This window comes from Leptosomus discolor, chromosome 6 (assembly GCF_034619465.1).
Source record: "Leptosomus discolor isolate bLepDis1 chromosome 6, bLepDis1.hap2, whole genome shotgun sequence".
Taxonomy (NCBI): domain Eukaryota; kingdom Metazoa; phylum Chordata; class Aves; order Leptosomiformes; family Leptosomidae; genus Leptosomus; species Leptosomus discolor.
In genome coordinates, this window is record NC_141396.1 from 62,327,725 (window position 1) to 62,346,686 (window position 18,962).

An 18,962-nucleotide genomic window follows, 5' to 3' on the forward strand; every position below is an offset into this window, starting at 1 on the left:
GTTTGCAACTGGCATGGCACAACTCTGATGACAGAATGAGTGGAATGAATCCCAAAACATAAACAGGCCTAAACTACTGGGCTCCACCCTCGTTCTTAGAGGGGAAAGTCACCCCTGGCAGCAAGACAGCACAAAGCCTATGTGTGCTTGTGTCCCACCATAGCACTCAAAACAGGAGGAAGAGAAAGAGAACACACCCTGAAAGGCTTGAAGGTTTAAACTGTGTGAGGATGAATGTCTACGATGCCTCTGAGAAAAGCTGGGACATTTGACAAGAAAAGGACTTTGCACAGTTGCTTGCAGACTTTCTGAAGGAGCTTAACCCTATATGCTAACTTCATTGTCTAAACTCCTATATAACGCAAGACTGGCTCAAGCTTTTAAAGACAGTTGGGACCCAAGTCCACTTTTTATGTATTTTTCTGTTGCTGACCCTTTACATATTTGCTGAAGGAAAAATGACATTGAGATCTGGAAAGGCCAGTTGTTGATGAGACCTCAGAACTGATAGGTACAGCGTAGAGTCAGCTGGTGAAAGCTTATTTTTCAGTGCCAAAGAAGCTTTTTGGTCTTACTGTTATTATTACTAACATTTACTGTAGCAGCTGTAGGATCTGAACAAAGCTAGGAAGGATCTGCATAAATATACGTCATCAGGGACAGAGTGTAATAAAGCATCCTTTTTTAAAAACCATGTGTGAGTAGGGGATACGAAGAGAGGATAAGTGATTCGCCTGAAATCACAGGGAGGATTTGTTGCAGAGACAGAAATGGAAATTGTCAGAAGTCCCAAATTAGTATGTTAACCTTAAGCCTAGCTCTGCATTGATGTATGCTAAGAAATGTCATTGAGAAGAATGAAGTGAAAAATACAGACCTTGTCATCCAGAATAGGCTCACACTGAGAGTAGTTTATCTTGGAAGCCCATGTCCCATTGCCCAGGCATTCTCTGTAGGCATTTCCTGGTATGGACCAAAATAAAAGAGAGATGAACACTCTGTGCTGGACTTTAAACAGCCTAGCAATTTCACAGATTTAAGAAAAGGTTAACAGAACAGATTATTCACAAGGCAAAACAACTTATCCCACCTCTGTGAGGACTAGAACAGCCTGCTGAGGAGAGGAGTTAAAAAAGGACATAAACACATCTAGAGACAACAAGTATTTAAAGATACTTACTGATAATGTTTTCTTACGGCATATGGGTTCAGAAGACAGCAAAGGTATGAGAAGAATGTTGCAAGAGAAAGCTTAATGCTAGTCTTTTAAAAAGCAGTTAAATGATGTATTCAAAAGTGGGCAGAAAGGTTTAGGTCTTTAGTGCTCCATCTAGGAGAATGGTATGTATATGGTAAACCTACTGCTCTGCTCCCCTCCCATTTATCCCACTGTAAACTAGAAGAAACATTCCTGGAGATACTGATTTTCTAGAGTCTTCCTATGGAACAATATTACTGGTAAAACTTCTGCAAAGAACCTGGAAAAGGCGCAAGTTAACCACATCTCCCAGCCCTGGGGCAAACCTTGTGTGGACAAGAATGTCTCTGAACAGATTTCAGAAATGCGTACACCTAGGTTAGGATGTGTTCACCCATCCTCTGTGAAAAAAAACCCACTTCTGATCTTTTTCCAAGGCACCAGTTCTCCCAGAATGTAAGCAAAAATCATGCACTACTTTACTGAAGCAGAGAAATTTCATGTCCCATTGCAGTGTCACCCTGAGGAGTTCTGGAAACTGCGTGTAGTAATACTGGGGGGCGAGGAGGGGAGTTCAATGCCTGGCAAGAACTCCTCTTCATCCCAAGGAACTCTGAGAGAAAACTATGCAGTTTTGCTGTCAAACTACCTTCCTCCACCCATCAAAAGCACATCCAATCCCAAGCAATAGGTTTTTTCCATGTTTATTTTGAACTGTGTCTTAGAAACAAGAGAACTAAAATAAAACAGGAAATTCAGAAAGATCCCCAAAGGACACACACAGACAACTTCCTAATGAACTCTTCTTGATGTTCTTGCTGCCCTTTACCCAACTTCTTCTTGGGCCTTTGCTATGGTCATTTAGTGCTTGATGTCAGCACCCAGCCATCAAGAAAATAAGAGGTCAAATAAAAGCATCACATCGAACGTTTCCAAAAGTGCTCTTTACAACAAGCATTGGAAAAGGTAGAAAGAATTCTGAAAAGGTGTTTTTTCCTATGGAGAAGGAAAGGCCACATGGAAAGCAAGAAGGAACAGTTCACCTAGATGCTCCAGATTACACCATATCCATACAGATCACTGAATTTCATACTGCTATTATTTATTTGCACTTTTTCACTGTTTCTGCTTGGAGTGACAAGGCCAAAATAAAATAAAATAAAATGACTGGTAACATCTGGGTCAACTGCAGAAACTTGTGCTAAGGTTAAAGACCTCAGTTTCCATTTCTGTCACTAGTTTACAGACAAATTCACACACTTCCCTCTCTTTCTTACTGGAGAATCAGGTATAGACTGCCATTTTCTGTGCCATTTTTTTGTGCACATTTCCCCTGAAGGCTAAAGAGGTGATCAGACTTTTCTCCTCACTGCTTTGTTTATCACTAATCAACATCCCAAGCTAAATGTGTCTGGAAAATCTTCTGTCCCTGTTCTCTGAGACAGGTCTGAATGGGATTCAGGCCTGTTGGACCTGAGTTACATCCCTAAAAGCCCTTGTATTTGGCCCCTCCTTCTGGCCAGTGCTGAAGCTCTCTGTGCAGAATGGTTGCTGATTTTGAGTCTCTGCAAAAAATGTCCAGCCACGGCGAGGGAAGCTTTGATGCTTAGTCGGATGTTGAATACCACTTCCAGGAGAGTGCTCATATGAAACCCTTGTTTTATTCATTCTGGCTTTTCCTTTCCCAGCTCAGGTGTGGAGACCACAAACACAATCAAGAGACACTTAGAACATCCAACTGGGTCTATCTATGTAAGTACCTGAGAAGAAAAGCTACATTTGAATCAAGGAGTTATTTATCCATGAAAAAGACCCCTTTGACACCAAGGCTCCCTTTCAAAGATTTCTCTTAGTTGAAAAAGAAAGCAAATATTAGGAGTGCTCCCCCCATCCACATTAACTTCTTCCTCTGCTCTTCTCATTGTTATTTCCATTTTACAGGTACAGAAACAGAAGCAAAATGTGTGTACATGACTTCCTGAAAATGACCTGGAAGGACCGTGGCAGAGCTGTGAACCATCGCAAACCACGTATTCTACCTTATCAGGCCATGAACCCTCTGTCTCCTGCACTACATCTTCCCTGCTCATTAAAACCTTCTTTTCAGAAGGATAAATGTGTGTCTCATGTTTCTTGTCCAAAAGAATTATTAGAGAACAGATCATGATCAGCAAAGCAAGATTGAGTATAATGAATGCGATCCTTTTCCACCTCCATTTTGATGTGTAACCCATCCACTTAGAGTATCAGGAGCCATAAAACGTGCCTCTGAGCTCTCTTTCAGTGCAATTGTAGGAATCCTATACAACACCCACATCAAAGCAGTTCTTTGAGAAACAGTGATCTGGGTTTGTGAGCTGTCACACCAGACTCCTACATGGTGAGTATCTCAACCAGAGAAGGATAAAATCAAACTCTGAATTTCACTAGTCCAGAATCTCCACGAATATCAGCCGCTTCTCAGAAACAAAAGCAGCAAGTAGTGCTGACTTCTGGGAATGTCTCATTCCAAACTCCAGTAGTCATAAGTAATTTATATCCCAAATCTTTCTTCCAAATGCCTACAGCATTAGTTCTAACAGCCACATGGAAACAAGTTTCCAATCATACTGAATATATTTTCATATATCTATTTTAATAACGTAACACAGATCTTTCACCCAGTGCTTTAAAGGAGAAATATCTGGTTTAGTGAGTGAGAGTAAGAGCCTCACTGCAGTCATCTGGAAGAAGCAACTCTCATTCATGCACAGATGAATCCCATGGCACATAGTAAGTGGGTCTAGCATTTCTTGGGGTCACTGGACCAATCGCATATGCACTGGATAGAGGCTCATCACATTCAGGGACAGTCACATCTGGCGTGTGCCAAAATTCCTGTGTGCGCTTGTATGTCTCTGCACAGAAGACCCTGGATAAAATAATGCCAACTTCAAACAACCACCTCAGTCTTTTCCGCAGCAGCAAACAGCTGCTGCACGGCATCCCTACTTACTGTCAAAAACAGCACAGAGAAGATGAAAGAAATAACAGACACCGGACTCAAGGACAGGCTGAGTCACTGGGACACGCAGAGAGTTGTAGCAGTGATCAAAGCAGCAAAGAGATGCCAAAAAGATGACAGATACATCGGTTCTCTGGAAGACAGCAATGGATGATAGGTGTTCCTCAGCTTCAGAGTATGTAAAGGAAGAGAAGAGGGAAAGCAGCAGTCAGCAATCTAACTGAGAGACTTCTATGATCTCTCTGGTGACTGAACACACCAAAGAATATTCCTTCTCACCTGGTTTTCCAATGAGAACCGGGATTAATGTGCTTTACGCTAGAACCCTCCTTGCCCTTTGCTTTAAAGCACTGTGTACAGAAAGAGACTGGATTAAGCTGATTTTTTCTTAATGATTGTCATGAACAATAAGGAGAAAATGGAAGAGTCATGATGGAGATCTCTATTGTAGAAACAAACAATGAACACCCGGGAAGAAAAGAACAGCTACATGATCTTTCTAGGCAACAATAGCTAATGAGAGCTATTAGCACTATTTCCTTTTTTCCTAGTTAAAAAAAAAAAAAAAGGTGCCAATTTTCATGTTCTTAGACAAATGGCATTCTGAAGAACTCAGTATAGTTTCTCTTCTAATAATTTCTCCTTCCTTCCTTCCTTCCTTTATTCTAAAGAACAGATACACAAAATAAAGATATTTTTGATGGTTATTTGTGCTCTTTGTGCACGTGCACCCATATAATACAACTGGACAAGCAAATTTAATCTCCATGTAAACTAATAATGAGCAGTACATGACTCATGATGACACAGGCAACACATAGCCATTACACACATAGCTTTTGACACATCATCCGATATTCCTTTCTATGCTTCAGTCTACGGCCTCTCCTCTGACTTTGAAAATGTTGATTTTCTTTTGTTGTAGAATATTAGCAACATTTGTGGCACTCGATTGCTTCTGCTAAACCAGCAGTCCAGGGGACAGGCGAGGAAGTAAGAGGGACCTCCCTGAATAGAAAGAAATATCCATTAGGGCTCAGACTGTCAATCAGGTTGCTAGCTTCCAGAAAATGTATTTCAGCCCCTCCAGGTTGGTCAGCGTAACATACGCGTTTTCATGTTTCCTGTAAGGGCTGATTCAGTCATGCTGATCATAGTCATATTCTATCAATAAAGCCAACGACAGCAGTGGCAGTATTCCAAGAGTCCCACACAGCAATTAGAGCCCCTCAGACAGTGCACTGCCATACCTTCCACTACCGTTCCTGCTCTGTAGTGGTGCCTGCTGTTTCAGCAGCCCAACGCCAGACCTTGATTCCACACACCAGTCAACGTTTCAGCTCGATTCACAATATAAATGCACAACCCCAGACAGGAGAAGTACCAACATTTGCAGTTCTCATGGGCTCTAAGGTACTGTAAAAGGGATCTCCACTTCTGAAAAACTTCGTATCACGTTATAAAAAGGTAAGTAAAAGATCCGAGCATGACTATAGCAAAGCATTGGCAGGAATAGAATTGGGGAATCCTCTTTCTTACAACCAGCCACCCTTAGCAGGAACAGGGACTCTTCAAAGTACAAAGCTATTGTAAAAGCTATGCTTGCTGAGAAGTCCTAACTAACAAAACTGTTCCAACCCACTTTATAAAGTCTTCGTTAGCAATGTGTCACTGTTCACCCTTGGCTTAAATAGCCCTCAAGAGCCCCTTCATCAAGGAGGGAACTTTTATCACCGCAGGTTTCACAGGGTCTTCAGAAACGACCTCCTGTCGGTAAGCGTTCAGCAACGAGCAGTGTGGTGTGGATACTGGCTTTTGGGAAAGGCATGTGCAGCTCAGTCTGGTTTTTTACAGCTCTTCTCTGAATAAAGTCGGAGGAAGCAATCAAATAACTACAGGAATGTCCCACTCATATATGTTGTATACGCATACCCTCATACACACACGTACTGCTATATAGAACTTGATCTTTTCTTAGTAGAGTATAATCATTTAAGACCAAGTGAGAAATATCAAGGTGGAGATCAAAAACTCCTTGAATGGAGAAGAAAAAATAGTGTTGCATTTATCCAAAAACTGAGCATGATAATCACAACTCTGGATTTAGGGCAAACGAGATTTTTACGAAACCCCGGCAATCTGTTGTTTAAATAAAGAGAAGCTGATCAACACAGATTTGTGCAATGTAACCCCAAGCAGACCATGCACCAATAATTATGGATAATGATTTTGATCTGACATGGAAGGACGTGAGAGAAGCTTTCAAACTTTATTTGTTCATTTTGAGGGACTCCTTACACTCAGGATAGGTGGGGTTTGATAAGGGGAGAGACATCCAAAATTCGGTTTACAGCTTTGCCCAGAACTCTCTTCAGCATTCCTGCCACTCAGTACCAGGATCACAAGAATAGTTCCCAGAAAACTTGCATGGGTTGCAGTTTTTCACAAATAAGCTCAGGGACCTTTATCCCAGAACAGTAGTGTGACTTTTAGCCATCTAAACTCATGCAAAATTAATTCCTCCTCAACATTTACACTTTATTAACAGCACTGCTAGGGACTCATCTAATAAGACCTCAGTGTTGTGTCTAACCAGCAAATCGAGCAGCAACAGTCAATATTTGTCATCCAAACCGTGATTTTTCTGCTACTTAGAAACCACTGAATTTGGATGACTGTGGTAAGTCTTAATATTAAGTATAACTGACTGCTTCAAAACTGCAAGTGCTCACATGAAGATTATATCCAAAATACTGATAACCAAGAACATCAGACGACTAAAGTACACACAAACACAGAGTGGCTACAAAAGCTGTACCAAAAGGTGGGCTGAGGATGGATCCAGGCTCTTTTCAGTGGTGCCCAGTGACAGGACCAGAGGCCACAGGCACAAACTGAAACACAGGAGGTTCCACCTGAACATCAGGAAACACCTTTCTACTGTCAGAGTGCCTGAGCACTGGGATAGCTTACCCAGAGAGGTTGTGGAGTCTCCCTCTTTGGAGATACTTAAAAGCTGTCCGGACATGGTCCTGGGCAACTGGCTCTAGGTGGTCCTGCCTGAGCATGGGGCTTGGACCAGATGACCTCTAGAGGTCCCTTCCAACCACCACCATCCTGTGATTCTGTGATTAACAGGACACCATTATCCTCTGGAGCAACTTTAAAACACATAGCTTAGGTTCAATGTTTTACGTCAGTTTGAGAGGTAAAACATTGACCTTAATTTCATTTCTAACAGCAGATGATGTTGCTTTTCCGACTGGAATATGCAAAGAAGAGTATTTGATGACTGTCTTTTTTTTTTTTTTATTGACCCTGTTGAAGAACATAAAGCCTTTTGGGTAGCGGTAACCCAATCTGTATAGATTGGCCTTGTGGCAGGCTTGTATTTAGCCAGTAAAAATCCATTAAAATCACGAAACAAACAAGAAACAGGAGCACAGGGTAAAGGTAAGTGGATGTAATTCTCAGCAGGAAGTTAACCACATCCTTCCAGTCATTAGCGGGTGAAAGACAAGTGCAGACACTGCATGCAAGCGCTACTGTAATGGATCTTGGCCTTGACAACTGGAACTAATCTGGTTTTGAAAAAGGTTTTAGGCATCTTGCTGTGTCTCATGTAGACGACTTTCTGACAAGGTTTATATTTCCAGTCATCATTACAATGGAAATCAGCCTTCTCAAATTATTTATGCGTCTCATCCTGGATCCCACGCACACAGAGCGGCCCTATATCCTTGAGACAAGTTCATCTGCTACTGGAGTGAGGGAATAAATAGGCAAATGAATAAATAAATAAAACACGGTCTGTTAAGTTCTGAGCTGTGCAGAGCTATAGGTATCTGACTGCTTTGACAGCTTGCTGATCCACGTTAGCTGTCAGCCAAGCTCAAATGAAGGGTCCATCAACCAGAAAACCAGAACCCCCACTTAACAAACTCCCTAGAAAGCATAAAGTTTTGCAAAGCGAGCTAGCAGTGACTAGGGCAATCGCAGAGAATCACAGCTGCGGCAAAGAACTGAAAGAGCACAGTGGGTCGTGTCGTCCATCTCCCTACCAACAGGATTTGTTCAGTCCAGATTAAAAAGCGTAAGCCCCAAGAATTTCTAGTAATTACTTTGTAAAACTATTTCAGACAGTCTGTTAAATCTCTCCACTGGGATTTTTTTTGCTGATATCCTAAATAACTTTTTCTTTTCCCCTCCTTTTTAAGACAACTATTAACTCTTTTTGCCCCTGTACTGCCATCTAACCGAGTTGAATAACTTGCCTTCCTTTTTGGGATAGGTTAAACCTGCACAGGCAGAGTTCAACCTTGTAATTTTAGAATACTTGCAACTAGCCTTGTTCAGCACATCTTACCAGTCCCTTCCTACACTGGCTTCAGGGCACAGCAAAGCAGGCCGTACAGCAGCCAGTCAATGGTGCCCCCAACACAGAGGTGTTTATGCAAAGTTTGCCAATGGAAAGCAAGCACAAGTGAGGTTTTCCCTTAGGTTTGCAACATTAAAACAGGTTCTGTGAAACGCTGGCCTTTAAAATCAGAAGGGGCAGTGGAGAAAACCTGTCTTGTCTCAAGGCCAGCCTTAAACCTGGATGACATTTTCTGAGCTAAATAAATTATTTTTTGAAACATGCAGTTTCAAGGCAACAAGAATCACTTGTTAAGTCTGGTAAACTGGAACCAGGTTTTACTATCCAAAAAGAAAAATTTTAGAAAAATCCAAAGAACACCAGAGTAAAACAAAACAAAAGAAAGAAAACATTCCAGCACTGAACATTGTTGCCTGTAAGTTACTCACTACACAGAGTACTTTGGCTCTGGTCCTTCCACTGTTGGACTTCAAGAGGAACTTGAACCCAGTTCAATGGATTCCTTCCTTTCAGAGTGTCCTAATCGCTGGGATATTGCGAGATTCTCCAGTGTCTTCTCCAAACAGTTTTTATTCATTTAATGTTCAAAATAAGACATTTTGCTTGGTATTGAGCAGAAAAATTTTTTTCTTGGGTACTTATCTGCCATGATCCCCAGTAAATCCAACAGCAACTGCATGATATAAATTCCTTAGATTGGCTGCTCAGATTTCATAGGATTCAAATCAAATGAGAAAGAAAAAAACCTGTGTTGCATAAAGGATGCATCACTTCATGTGTATACTATTTTTAGCCCTTTTTCAACATCTCAGAAAAACAGCAATCCTCTAAAAATAAGGGCTGAATCACAGGGCTATAAATTATTTATTCATGTGCCATCCTTTCTCTTTGGTGAGTTTCTTCTGATTGTTGCAGTGACAAGCTACAGCCAGGTAGAATTCACAATGCACCAGTACACAGCTTGCTATTTCTAGAAATCTTAAGTAACAGCGGTATAATTGTACAAGCAGTCAGAAGTCCATGAGATTGAAAACAAAAATCTCTCTCCACATACGTTATTTGTGAATGAGGGATACTCAGACAAAAATAAGGAAAGAATAGTTATCCAACCAATGTTTATTACTTTGTACACCAGCCAACATCATCCTGAAAGCCAAGCTTTGTGCAAAGAGACGTTTTCTTAGATGTCACGGTTCAGGTTTTTTGACATTCAGGTAGAATTGCAATGCACTTACAGGAGAAGCTTGGAAGGCAGATAAATAATACTTTAGGCAAGAAATGTTTCCCTAGAAAAATATTTCTGACCTCAGCTCTGTCTGGCTTACCAAGCCGGTGTTTCTTTAGGCTTCCAAGCATGCAGAAACTTTGCTCAGCTTTCTGCTGTTTTCTTTGCCAAGAAGTCCTAAAATGTTTTATGAGAAGCTCAAGCAGTCTAATTATGCTCACTTTCTGTATCGATTTCCTATCTGCTAAAAAGCTCAAGTGATTCACCCAGGTCATATAACACGTCAAAAGCACAGGCAGGAACAGAACCTTTCAGAAGTTTAGAAGTCCTCCAGACTTCTTCAGTTTTCCAAAACATTTCTATGGATTTCTAGCCCAAGGCGCCCTCCATTAGCCATACTGATAAAGGTCATAGTCTTGCCCACATCTTTGTGCCCACTCTCACGCAGACCCTCTCACTTAGGTATACAGCATTTCTGAACACAACTCTTCCTTAGGCAACCTGAGAGGGTTTAATGCTTGCTAGACTACAGGAGTACAAAAGGGCAACCGAAGTATAAAGTTCTGCTTGTCTATACCTCTTTCTCCATCTCCTATTTTTCATCTAAGTGCTGAGGTCCAAGAATCAACCTTTATTAAATCTTCTCCAGGCAACTCCTGACTGCCTCCTAGACAGATTGGCTAGGAACCTACTTGGTGTGTTTCCCTGTTCACTGCAAACCCTCCTGAGACCTGGATTCCACGTGCATCTCCTTCCTGGGCTGGCCAGTGTTCCCTTGCTTCTCACTGCTGAGAGGTGCCTCACTGCTGAGCTGTGGCTAGATTTTGGGCTATGTTCTCACCTTCTCAATAACAGTTGATTCCAGGACCCACAGCCCGGACTCCCTGGCCCTGCCTCTTATCTCCACACTCCCATGACTGACCTAAATAGGTCCAAATCCAGAGTTTTTGATTCTGATGTATCTCCACTGTTCTCAGCAAATCACTCCTGTCCTAGGCTGGGGCTGCCTGGCAGCAAGCATTTCCATTTTAGCACCTTAAGAAAGATCTCACAGACTGAATTGTGCCAAGCTGTCTCTTTTTAACTTTGTTCAATGAAATACCTGTTAATATAAAACTATACACCAAAGAAAGTACACATTCCTTTTGACTTTCCAATTCCTTGCAAGTCAACCCCACACAGTTCACCTCAGGAAATAAAAACACAACTTCTTGCAATATTTTTCACTCCTTTCATCCCTCCAGCGTTAAAAATCTGTTCCATAAAATACAGCTCTTTGCTAGCACATATTCTGTTTCTTTACAGCTTCATTTTGAACTGTTTCAGGATTGAGGTGTGGACAGTGGCAGGCAATCCCCAAATGGTTGTCCTTTCTCAAAACAACCACTCCTCAGAAGGATGATTAGGGAATTATCCCGGAAGCTGCTTTCTTTGTCACATCTCCTTACAGCTCCTGTTGTAACCCTTCTATTAATCATTCAACAAAACAGAATTTTTATTAATTTCTATCATTATTATCCCTATAATACTATTAACTTCCTTAGGAAATTATTTCATGGCCTGTGATTAAGAAAACTGTTGTTCTGAAATGCCAGAACCACGCTGTTACAGAAACAAGTGAGGGACACCAAGAAGACGGGGAGAAAGACAAGTGAACAGTGTCATTAGTTTTTGATAAATGCTGTTTTCATAAACATGCAAGTGTACAGGTTTTTCCTCATACTGATTGACATGACAGAGTTTGGGCCACACGTGACTAAAGCACTAAGGAAGGGCAAAAAGGAAAACAATCTCTCCTTTTCAGTGTCTGTCAAAAAGTGCTGCAGTGCCTGAAATTAAAAGTTATACCCTGTAATAGCTTGCAAAGTTCATAGTTTTGAAAAATGGAGGTTACTTTCTTCTGTATTGTGTTACTCTGCTGAACTTGAGATGAAGGTGCTGGGCGAGTTTGCAGCTTCCCAAGGCTATTGGCACTTTGCAGCTAAATCCCTGAGACAGCACATACACAAATGAGAATGCACATAGAACCCAATGGTTTTCAACTCAGACCTGCAAGTATTTTTCAGCAGAAAGACAGAAGAGGGAGATTATAAAGCAATCTGTATTGAACTATTCCTCAGGCTATCACCTTTTCCCTTCAGCTGGTTGTCAGCACATGAGAAAAAGAAAAAAGGGGGGAGAAAAGGCAAAAAACCCCCCCAAATGTCTTCATTCTAGTTGAACAGAAACCAGAATTTATTTGAAATCCAAAAATCCTGTTACAAAATAAAAGTCTGAAATTCGTGCTGGTCTTAACATTTCCAAACACACCTATTCAAATGAATCTTTGCTGAAAGACCAGGGACCACGTACAAGAAAGATCAAACATTTGTCACTTGTTTTACATGCACAGACATACATCACTTCTAGTTCAGCAAGTCACAGAAACTTGGATTGCTGGAAACGAAAACAGCACCCAAGAGCAGTCTTTCTTCATGCTTGCCCTATTCTTATACACCTCTCTACAGATGAAACTTAGCTCAAGATCAAGACATACACATTCTGATGTGGCGATGGAGGTGCTTATATGTAAGTGAAGGTTATGACGACACGCTGCTAGATAGACATCTAGTACTACTTGAGACGGCCCGTGGTGTCCATGGTATCCACTCAATCCAGGCCATCCAAATACTGCTGGGTTCTCAAGTTTAAGCAAGTGAATTGACCCCCAGTTACTGCAGCCAGCACAATCTAGACAGATTCAGCTGACTAGTGGCCATTTACTTCATGGAGCTGAATTGTTCTTCCATTAACTACATCTTTATTGACAATAGCAGGTACTTAATCACCTAGAGCACATATAAGCACCTTCATACAGACAATCAAATTTAGGTGTCTGGGCTACACAAAATATTGGCCTGGATGGGCCTGTAATTTGATGTGGAACAATCAGACTTCCCTCACTTGAGTCTGGTGATGTAATTGTTTTAAGAAACACAGGCTATCATCCAACTACTGTTCGTATGGATCATGCACATATTACTAGGAAAAAAATCTATGGCCCAGAACATGTGGGAACTTCTGCCTACATCAACACCTAAAAAAACACGAGTGAGAAAGGTGTAGTTAAGAAAAGGTTCTCACTGCTGGTTAGTCCAACAGGTCCTTACTTCTCCCATTGTCCTGTAGTGGTAGTGAGTTTCTGCAAAGCACTAAGACTGGAGGAGGAAGGTCATTACCCAGGGCTGAAGCACATTTTCTTTCTCATCCTGATAGACTAAGAGAGCACAGAGCTATGAAACTCCCTGCCTAACCCCCTTCTGGAAGGCTGTCAGAGCACAGGCTGATAATGATGTTTGATCTTTATAGCAATTGTCTCTTAGTTGAAATTCAGAATTCAATTAGTCAATTGCCATAATTACTGAACGCACAGAGAGATGGCAATGACAATGAGAGGTGTAACTGTACTTTATTACCTGTAGTAAAGCACTGTGGAATTGAGAAGCACTATGATCTGATTAACACAATAGTGGGAGAGAGGGGAAAGGAGCCCAAGGCCGGAGTTCTCCTAGGACAGATGACTCGAGAAGACAATTTGTACAGCCTGAGGTAAAATGACTCCCAGTGTGTAGCCTCCCTCTATTTTAATTTCTACTGAGGTAAATGGGAATGTGGGGAGCAATGTTCTTCTCACAGAGCCTTCACTGCCTGGAATTTATTCAGGAATTTGGTGACCTCATGAAATCCAAGTGGCAAGTGCATAAGCAAAGCACATCAGCCATATGAGTGGTTCATGATGGAGCACAGAGTCAATGTTCTCTGGGAATCCTGACGTGGTCCCAGAGCTCTGCAAAAATAATGAGAAAAATGTTTGAGAAAAGAAGGAGGTAGTGGCTAGGGGTGGGGCTGGATTCCAAAATGCACCTAATCATGCGATATTTGCCTGGTGAGGTTCAAATATCTTTTGACACGGAATTCAGATAAAACCTCCAGTCAAACAGCAGAGGCTGCAAGAGGAAAGCAGCACACAAGAGAGGCAAAGACTCTCAGAAAGTAACAGCAACCCAAGGAAAGACACCACACATGACACAAGGAATGAGTCTTTCTAAAAGGTCAAGAGGATCTACAAAACCTGATTACCACAGAGTCAGCACTGGGGTTTTGTTTATACCACAGTAACGTCCATCAGGAACCCGAACAGTTGTTCGAATTTACAGGGATTTTTTTTTGTTGGTTGTTTTTTCATGCCAAACTCTTGTCCAGATCATAGACCCAGCATTTTATAAGAATCATTGCCTTTTAGAACTTTACAGTCTTACAGGATGATCCAGACAGATCCTGTCTCACTTGCATGTCTTAGGATATCTGGACAAAAACACAACACACGTTACTGTCAGCTTATGCTGTGTTTGGTTGCCAGAAAGCACCGTGTCTTCCTTAAGCCTAAATATCCAGCGGAGGAGTGCAGGGAAGAAACAGACTGTCTACGAGAAAAAACAAACAAACAAACAACAAAAATCCGCAAGCATGAGATGGATGACCATTTGCCAAAGTCATGCCTTCCAGCTTTCATAACTAAACCTGATATAAGAGCATAAAATTTCCGGATGCTTCTTGGCAGATATGAGCCTGTTTTGCTGAGCCACAATTCTCCTTCTAAAAATGTAACTTCAAAAAGGGGATAAGAATGGGCAAGTTCTCCCAGTTTCTGTGGAGTCAGCTTGATTCTCCTTAATACAAAATCCCCCACAGTCATACTGTTTTAAAGGATGAGCAAATATTCAGCAGCACCAAGAGCCTGAATTTTGATAGAGGAGATGACTGCTGATGCGACAGGTTATAAATATCCATCACAGATTAGGTTTGTTTGAGATGAGAAAGTAAAGTCCCTGCAGATACAGGGAAATACAACAGTAATCCTAAGTGTTAAAGTCCCATGACAGCTAATAATAGTGCTACACTCCCCATAAATACGCCCCTTCTCCTAGTGGGGAGCAGAATAAGGTTTAAAAACAACTGCATCAAAACGCTTGCCAGGAGAAAAGCAACACCTAGCTCAGATTTTTCTTATGCAGTCACAATGAGGAACAGGAAACTTCCATTAAAGAATTTACCTTAAGGGACACCGGGTCTGAGCTCCAGTTTTGCCTCCCTGTTTCTTAGTTTTTCTCTTCCCATCCTTGAAACTGGTGCCAAAAGGTTTATTGAATAAATCACATAAACCAAACACAGCACTGCTACGGAGAACACTGTGTCCAAAGGTGGTTTATCTGGTAAGAAGGGCAGCAGGCATTAGCTGACTTTGTAGATATGCTACGTGCTACATTAATAATGTGCCTACTTGTTAGACCTTGAATTTGAAAGCCTAACAACTGCTTAAACCACTAAGGGCATTCCTTCCTATGCTTTATGTTACTGCTTCCACTGCTGTAAACACTGCTGCATTCGTATGCTTTCCCAAAATGTAGCATGAAACATGAATGATGTGCCAACCCTTTCCTCTAGGACAGTATGTGTCAAAGCTTTAAGTAAGATAAGAAACCTGACAGGAATAGTATTTCACCTAATGTGCTGGACAGATACAGGAAATTTGGTTTGCAAGTGATAGCAAAAACGAAGTGAAAAAGTACGAGATTAATTTTGGGAGGGAAATGTGAAGGATCATACTGTTCTGTAAGGGTTGTTTTCATGCACACACCTCAAAAGGCAGATCAAAGATATGTATTTGGCACTCTGAGTGCAAGATGGGAACTTCTGCAGTGCTCCTTGTTCTCTGTTTCAGTCCAGCTTCCCAAGACATCTCCCAGCCGACACACAAGACACGATCTTTCTCTTCACGAGAAATCCCCCTGTGCACCAGGACTTGAGTGATCACACATTGGCCAGGAAGACCATGAATAATCTGCAAAAGCTCAGGCAGGTGGAAAAGAGGAAAAGAGGCTGCTCTCCTGACACAACCTTATTAATACAGTGCATCACTCATTTGGAAAACCTGCTGTTATGTGGGAAGGTGCTTTCTTATCACCTGATAATTATTGTCTCTCTGCAGGTTTGAAATGGCATGGAAGGGAGAAAGGGGGTTTTAAAATTTCTTCTAATTTTATAGTGTAAAATGGGTGCTGTCAGCACATGCTGTGACAGTCTAAGAAAAGCATTTCACCAGCTAAGCTTTCTGATGGATCTTAAGAGTCTGAGCTCCTTTTGACTAGGAATGATTAGTAGGCCATCTCTGATCCGTTCTCACATGGTTTCAGGCTCACTGTAGCCTGGCAAATGTGGCGTGGCAGCTTCAACATCATTGCATGCATCTTTTTAAGACCCATATACATGTGATTTCACTGCTGTCTGTAACACTCTTCAGAAAGCCCTACCATGAAAAGGATCAGGATTTCAAACCATCCCAAGAGCCATCCTTATAATGGTATAGTGCATTCAGTTCCCTGAATGCAAACTACCTTCTGGTGAAAGCCTGCCTCAGGGAAAGACCGCAGCTACTCTGTAGAGAAAATCACAGAATCACAGCATGGTTTGGGTTGGAAGGGACCTTAAAGATCATCTAGTTCTAACTAGATCTTCCTGAGCAGAATAGAGGAGGAGAAGCACCTCCCTCGACCTGCTGGCCACACTACTCACCCCAGGATGAGATTGACTTTCTGGGCTGTGAGTGCATATTGCTGGCTCATACTCATTTTTTCATCCACCAGCACCCCCAAGTCCTGCTCGGCAGGGCTGCTCTCAATCCACTCATCGCCCATCTGTATCTGTGCTTGGGATTGCCCCGAGCCATGTGCAGGACCTTGCACCTGGCCTTGTATTTCTCTCCCAGCACCAGTTAAGTAGTTAATAAAGAAGTATCTGGGTAGCCATTTAGTGCCCAAAAGCAGCAGAGACTCCATGGTAATGGAAGTTTTGTGAACTGTTGCAGTAGACAGAGGCATGGCTTTGAGTACAGCGAGAAAAGAAATTGTGCTCCAAAACCTGCGGTGGAAGAGCAGACGCTCTCTAAACAGGTGCTGCTGTGGGTCCTTGACCACCATTGGAATTAGCTCAATCGCCCACCAGAAGAGAACTATATAATAGGTACAACTATGCAAACTTCCCAGAGTCAGTTATGTGTCATCTGCAGGTACTGACATGCCTGAAAGGCTGGTGATACTCTGTCTATACATTTAGATACTTGCTACCTGCTTTGGTAATAGTTTTCCCTTATGAAAAGAAAAAGATTGCTGAGAATTCATACATTACATTTGTTATGATGAGGCAGATTTATCCACAGTGTCATTTCCACTTTAACCACAGAATTAACACCAGAGAGCAAACCGAGTGTGCACTATTAAAGCATTGGGTATTCAAGTCAGGACTGCATAATTTATGTTCTGCTTGATACCAAACCACAAAATCTTAAATCACAAATTTTCCATGAACTGTGTTGTAGAAGAAAAAAAAAAAAAAAAACAAACAAAAAAACCCACCGTGTGTGAATGGGCAGACAAACTGCATTGGACTTCAAAGAATCCAAAGTGCACGAAAAAGTCTTAAATTTATAACACTTTTCAAAGCAACACAGCTTTGACTTCATCTGCCAAATAACAATGAGCTACTGGCTTATATATCAAACGTGGAAAATATGATATTAGGTTTGTTTTCTTTGATAGATAAATTAAAAAATAACTTCCACACTTTTTGCTTTTCTAAGTTAGGGTGAAATTTTAATTGCCTTTACAGAACAGTGAATTACATTTTTTTGCAATACAGTCTTCATGTCCACATTACGATTCAGGTAAAGAAAAGCTACATAAAATTGTTGAAAAGTATGTTAGCTTGACAGTTTGGACCTACTTTTAATTTAATATGTGCATGAAAAAATCTGCAGTGCAACACAAAACCTCTGCACAAGTGAGCATCCGACTCCTGAAGCCTGTTCTGTAAGAAAAATAAGCAGTCACTTACAGTTTCCACTGGAAATGTTCATTTTGGCCTCATGCCTCAAGCGACTAAGTGCTGTTCTATTAAGCTCTAACACTGTTTGTTTTCATTTTTACTCTATGAATTTTATTTTAAAATACTGCAATAGGTAGACACAGTCTATCTCCAGCTGCTCTATCATCTCCCTTTCACAGAGTAATGTAAAATGGCAAAGACCTTCTGGAAGACCTGCAGTTTTTTTCCTTCACTTACGCATTTGCCACCCCTGAAAGCATGTAATTCCATATGCAGGTCAGACCTTATCTCTAGACAAGACAGATGGAGAAGAATAAAGAAAAGGAAAAAAGTTTTTTATAAAGTAACAAAATGTGGTGCAAAGCTCCACAGGGCTAAGTCCTAATTAGCTGTTTAGTCATCATTCAGAGACGGCTAAAATTCACTGAGATATACCCCCCCTTATCGATATGGTCCAAACAAGAATTTATTTTGGATCTTGAGGTTCAGCAATGCTACAGTTTTCTAGAAGAATCCTAGCATAATAAAACCCAAATGGAATTGTACGTTCTTTCAGGAAGAGCACGATGCGGCAGGGTCACCGAGGGTGCATACAGATCATGCAGCAAGCCATAGCTACAGAAGAGAAGTTAATACTTCCTGAATCTGGACTTCTATCCCTCTATGGTTTTAGCAGCAGTGACGATTTAACACACACAAAAGAACATTTTAGGTCTTCTGAATTTGATTCTTTCTTCTGAAGTGGCATCTGGAGGTTTTTACACAGCACTGACTTCAGTTACAACAGCAGAAGCCTCAGTTAGAGACCCAGGCCCTTGTTGTGCTGTAAGATGTACTCATATGAAACTGCAAACAGCACCTTTCCCAAGTTTCTATTATCTAAGGTTATGAAGAGACAGCATACGAAGAAGAAACTGGAAGTAGGGTGCAGGATCCAAGCCAGACAGTGAGAAGATTGCAAATAGCATAATGAAAAAAGCAGTCACAGACCACAGCTAATAACAAACACCGTTGTGGCAGGACAGAGTTGCCATTAGCCTCCATCAAACCCACAGAGCATGGAACAAACCTGCACTGTACTCCCAAAGAAGTGATGATCACAGCAAGCACGCCAAGGGAAGGATGGCTTTTACGTACGTGCTCCTGACGCTCATCTAAAATCCAAGCTCAACCCATCCATAACAAAAACATGGATTAGGGAGTTCACAGCTTAACCTTCATTTCACCTGCTGTAACT

The 18,962-nt window shown here is 41.5% G+C and overlaps 1 protein-coding gene across 1 annotated transcript in view; it reads right to left on the reverse strand.

Annotated features, from left to right (window-relative positions):
• Window positions 1-18,962, reverse strand: part of CRHR2 (corticotropin releasing hormone receptor 2) — a 105,656-nt gene that overhangs the window by 67,287 nt on the left and 19,407 nt on the right. The window contains exon 3 of the mRNA XM_086466646.1: window positions 878-963. Within this exon, the coding sequence (XP_086322772.1) occupies window positions 878-963 (86 nt within the window). The remainder of the gene's footprint in view (window positions 1-877; window positions 964-18,962) is intronic.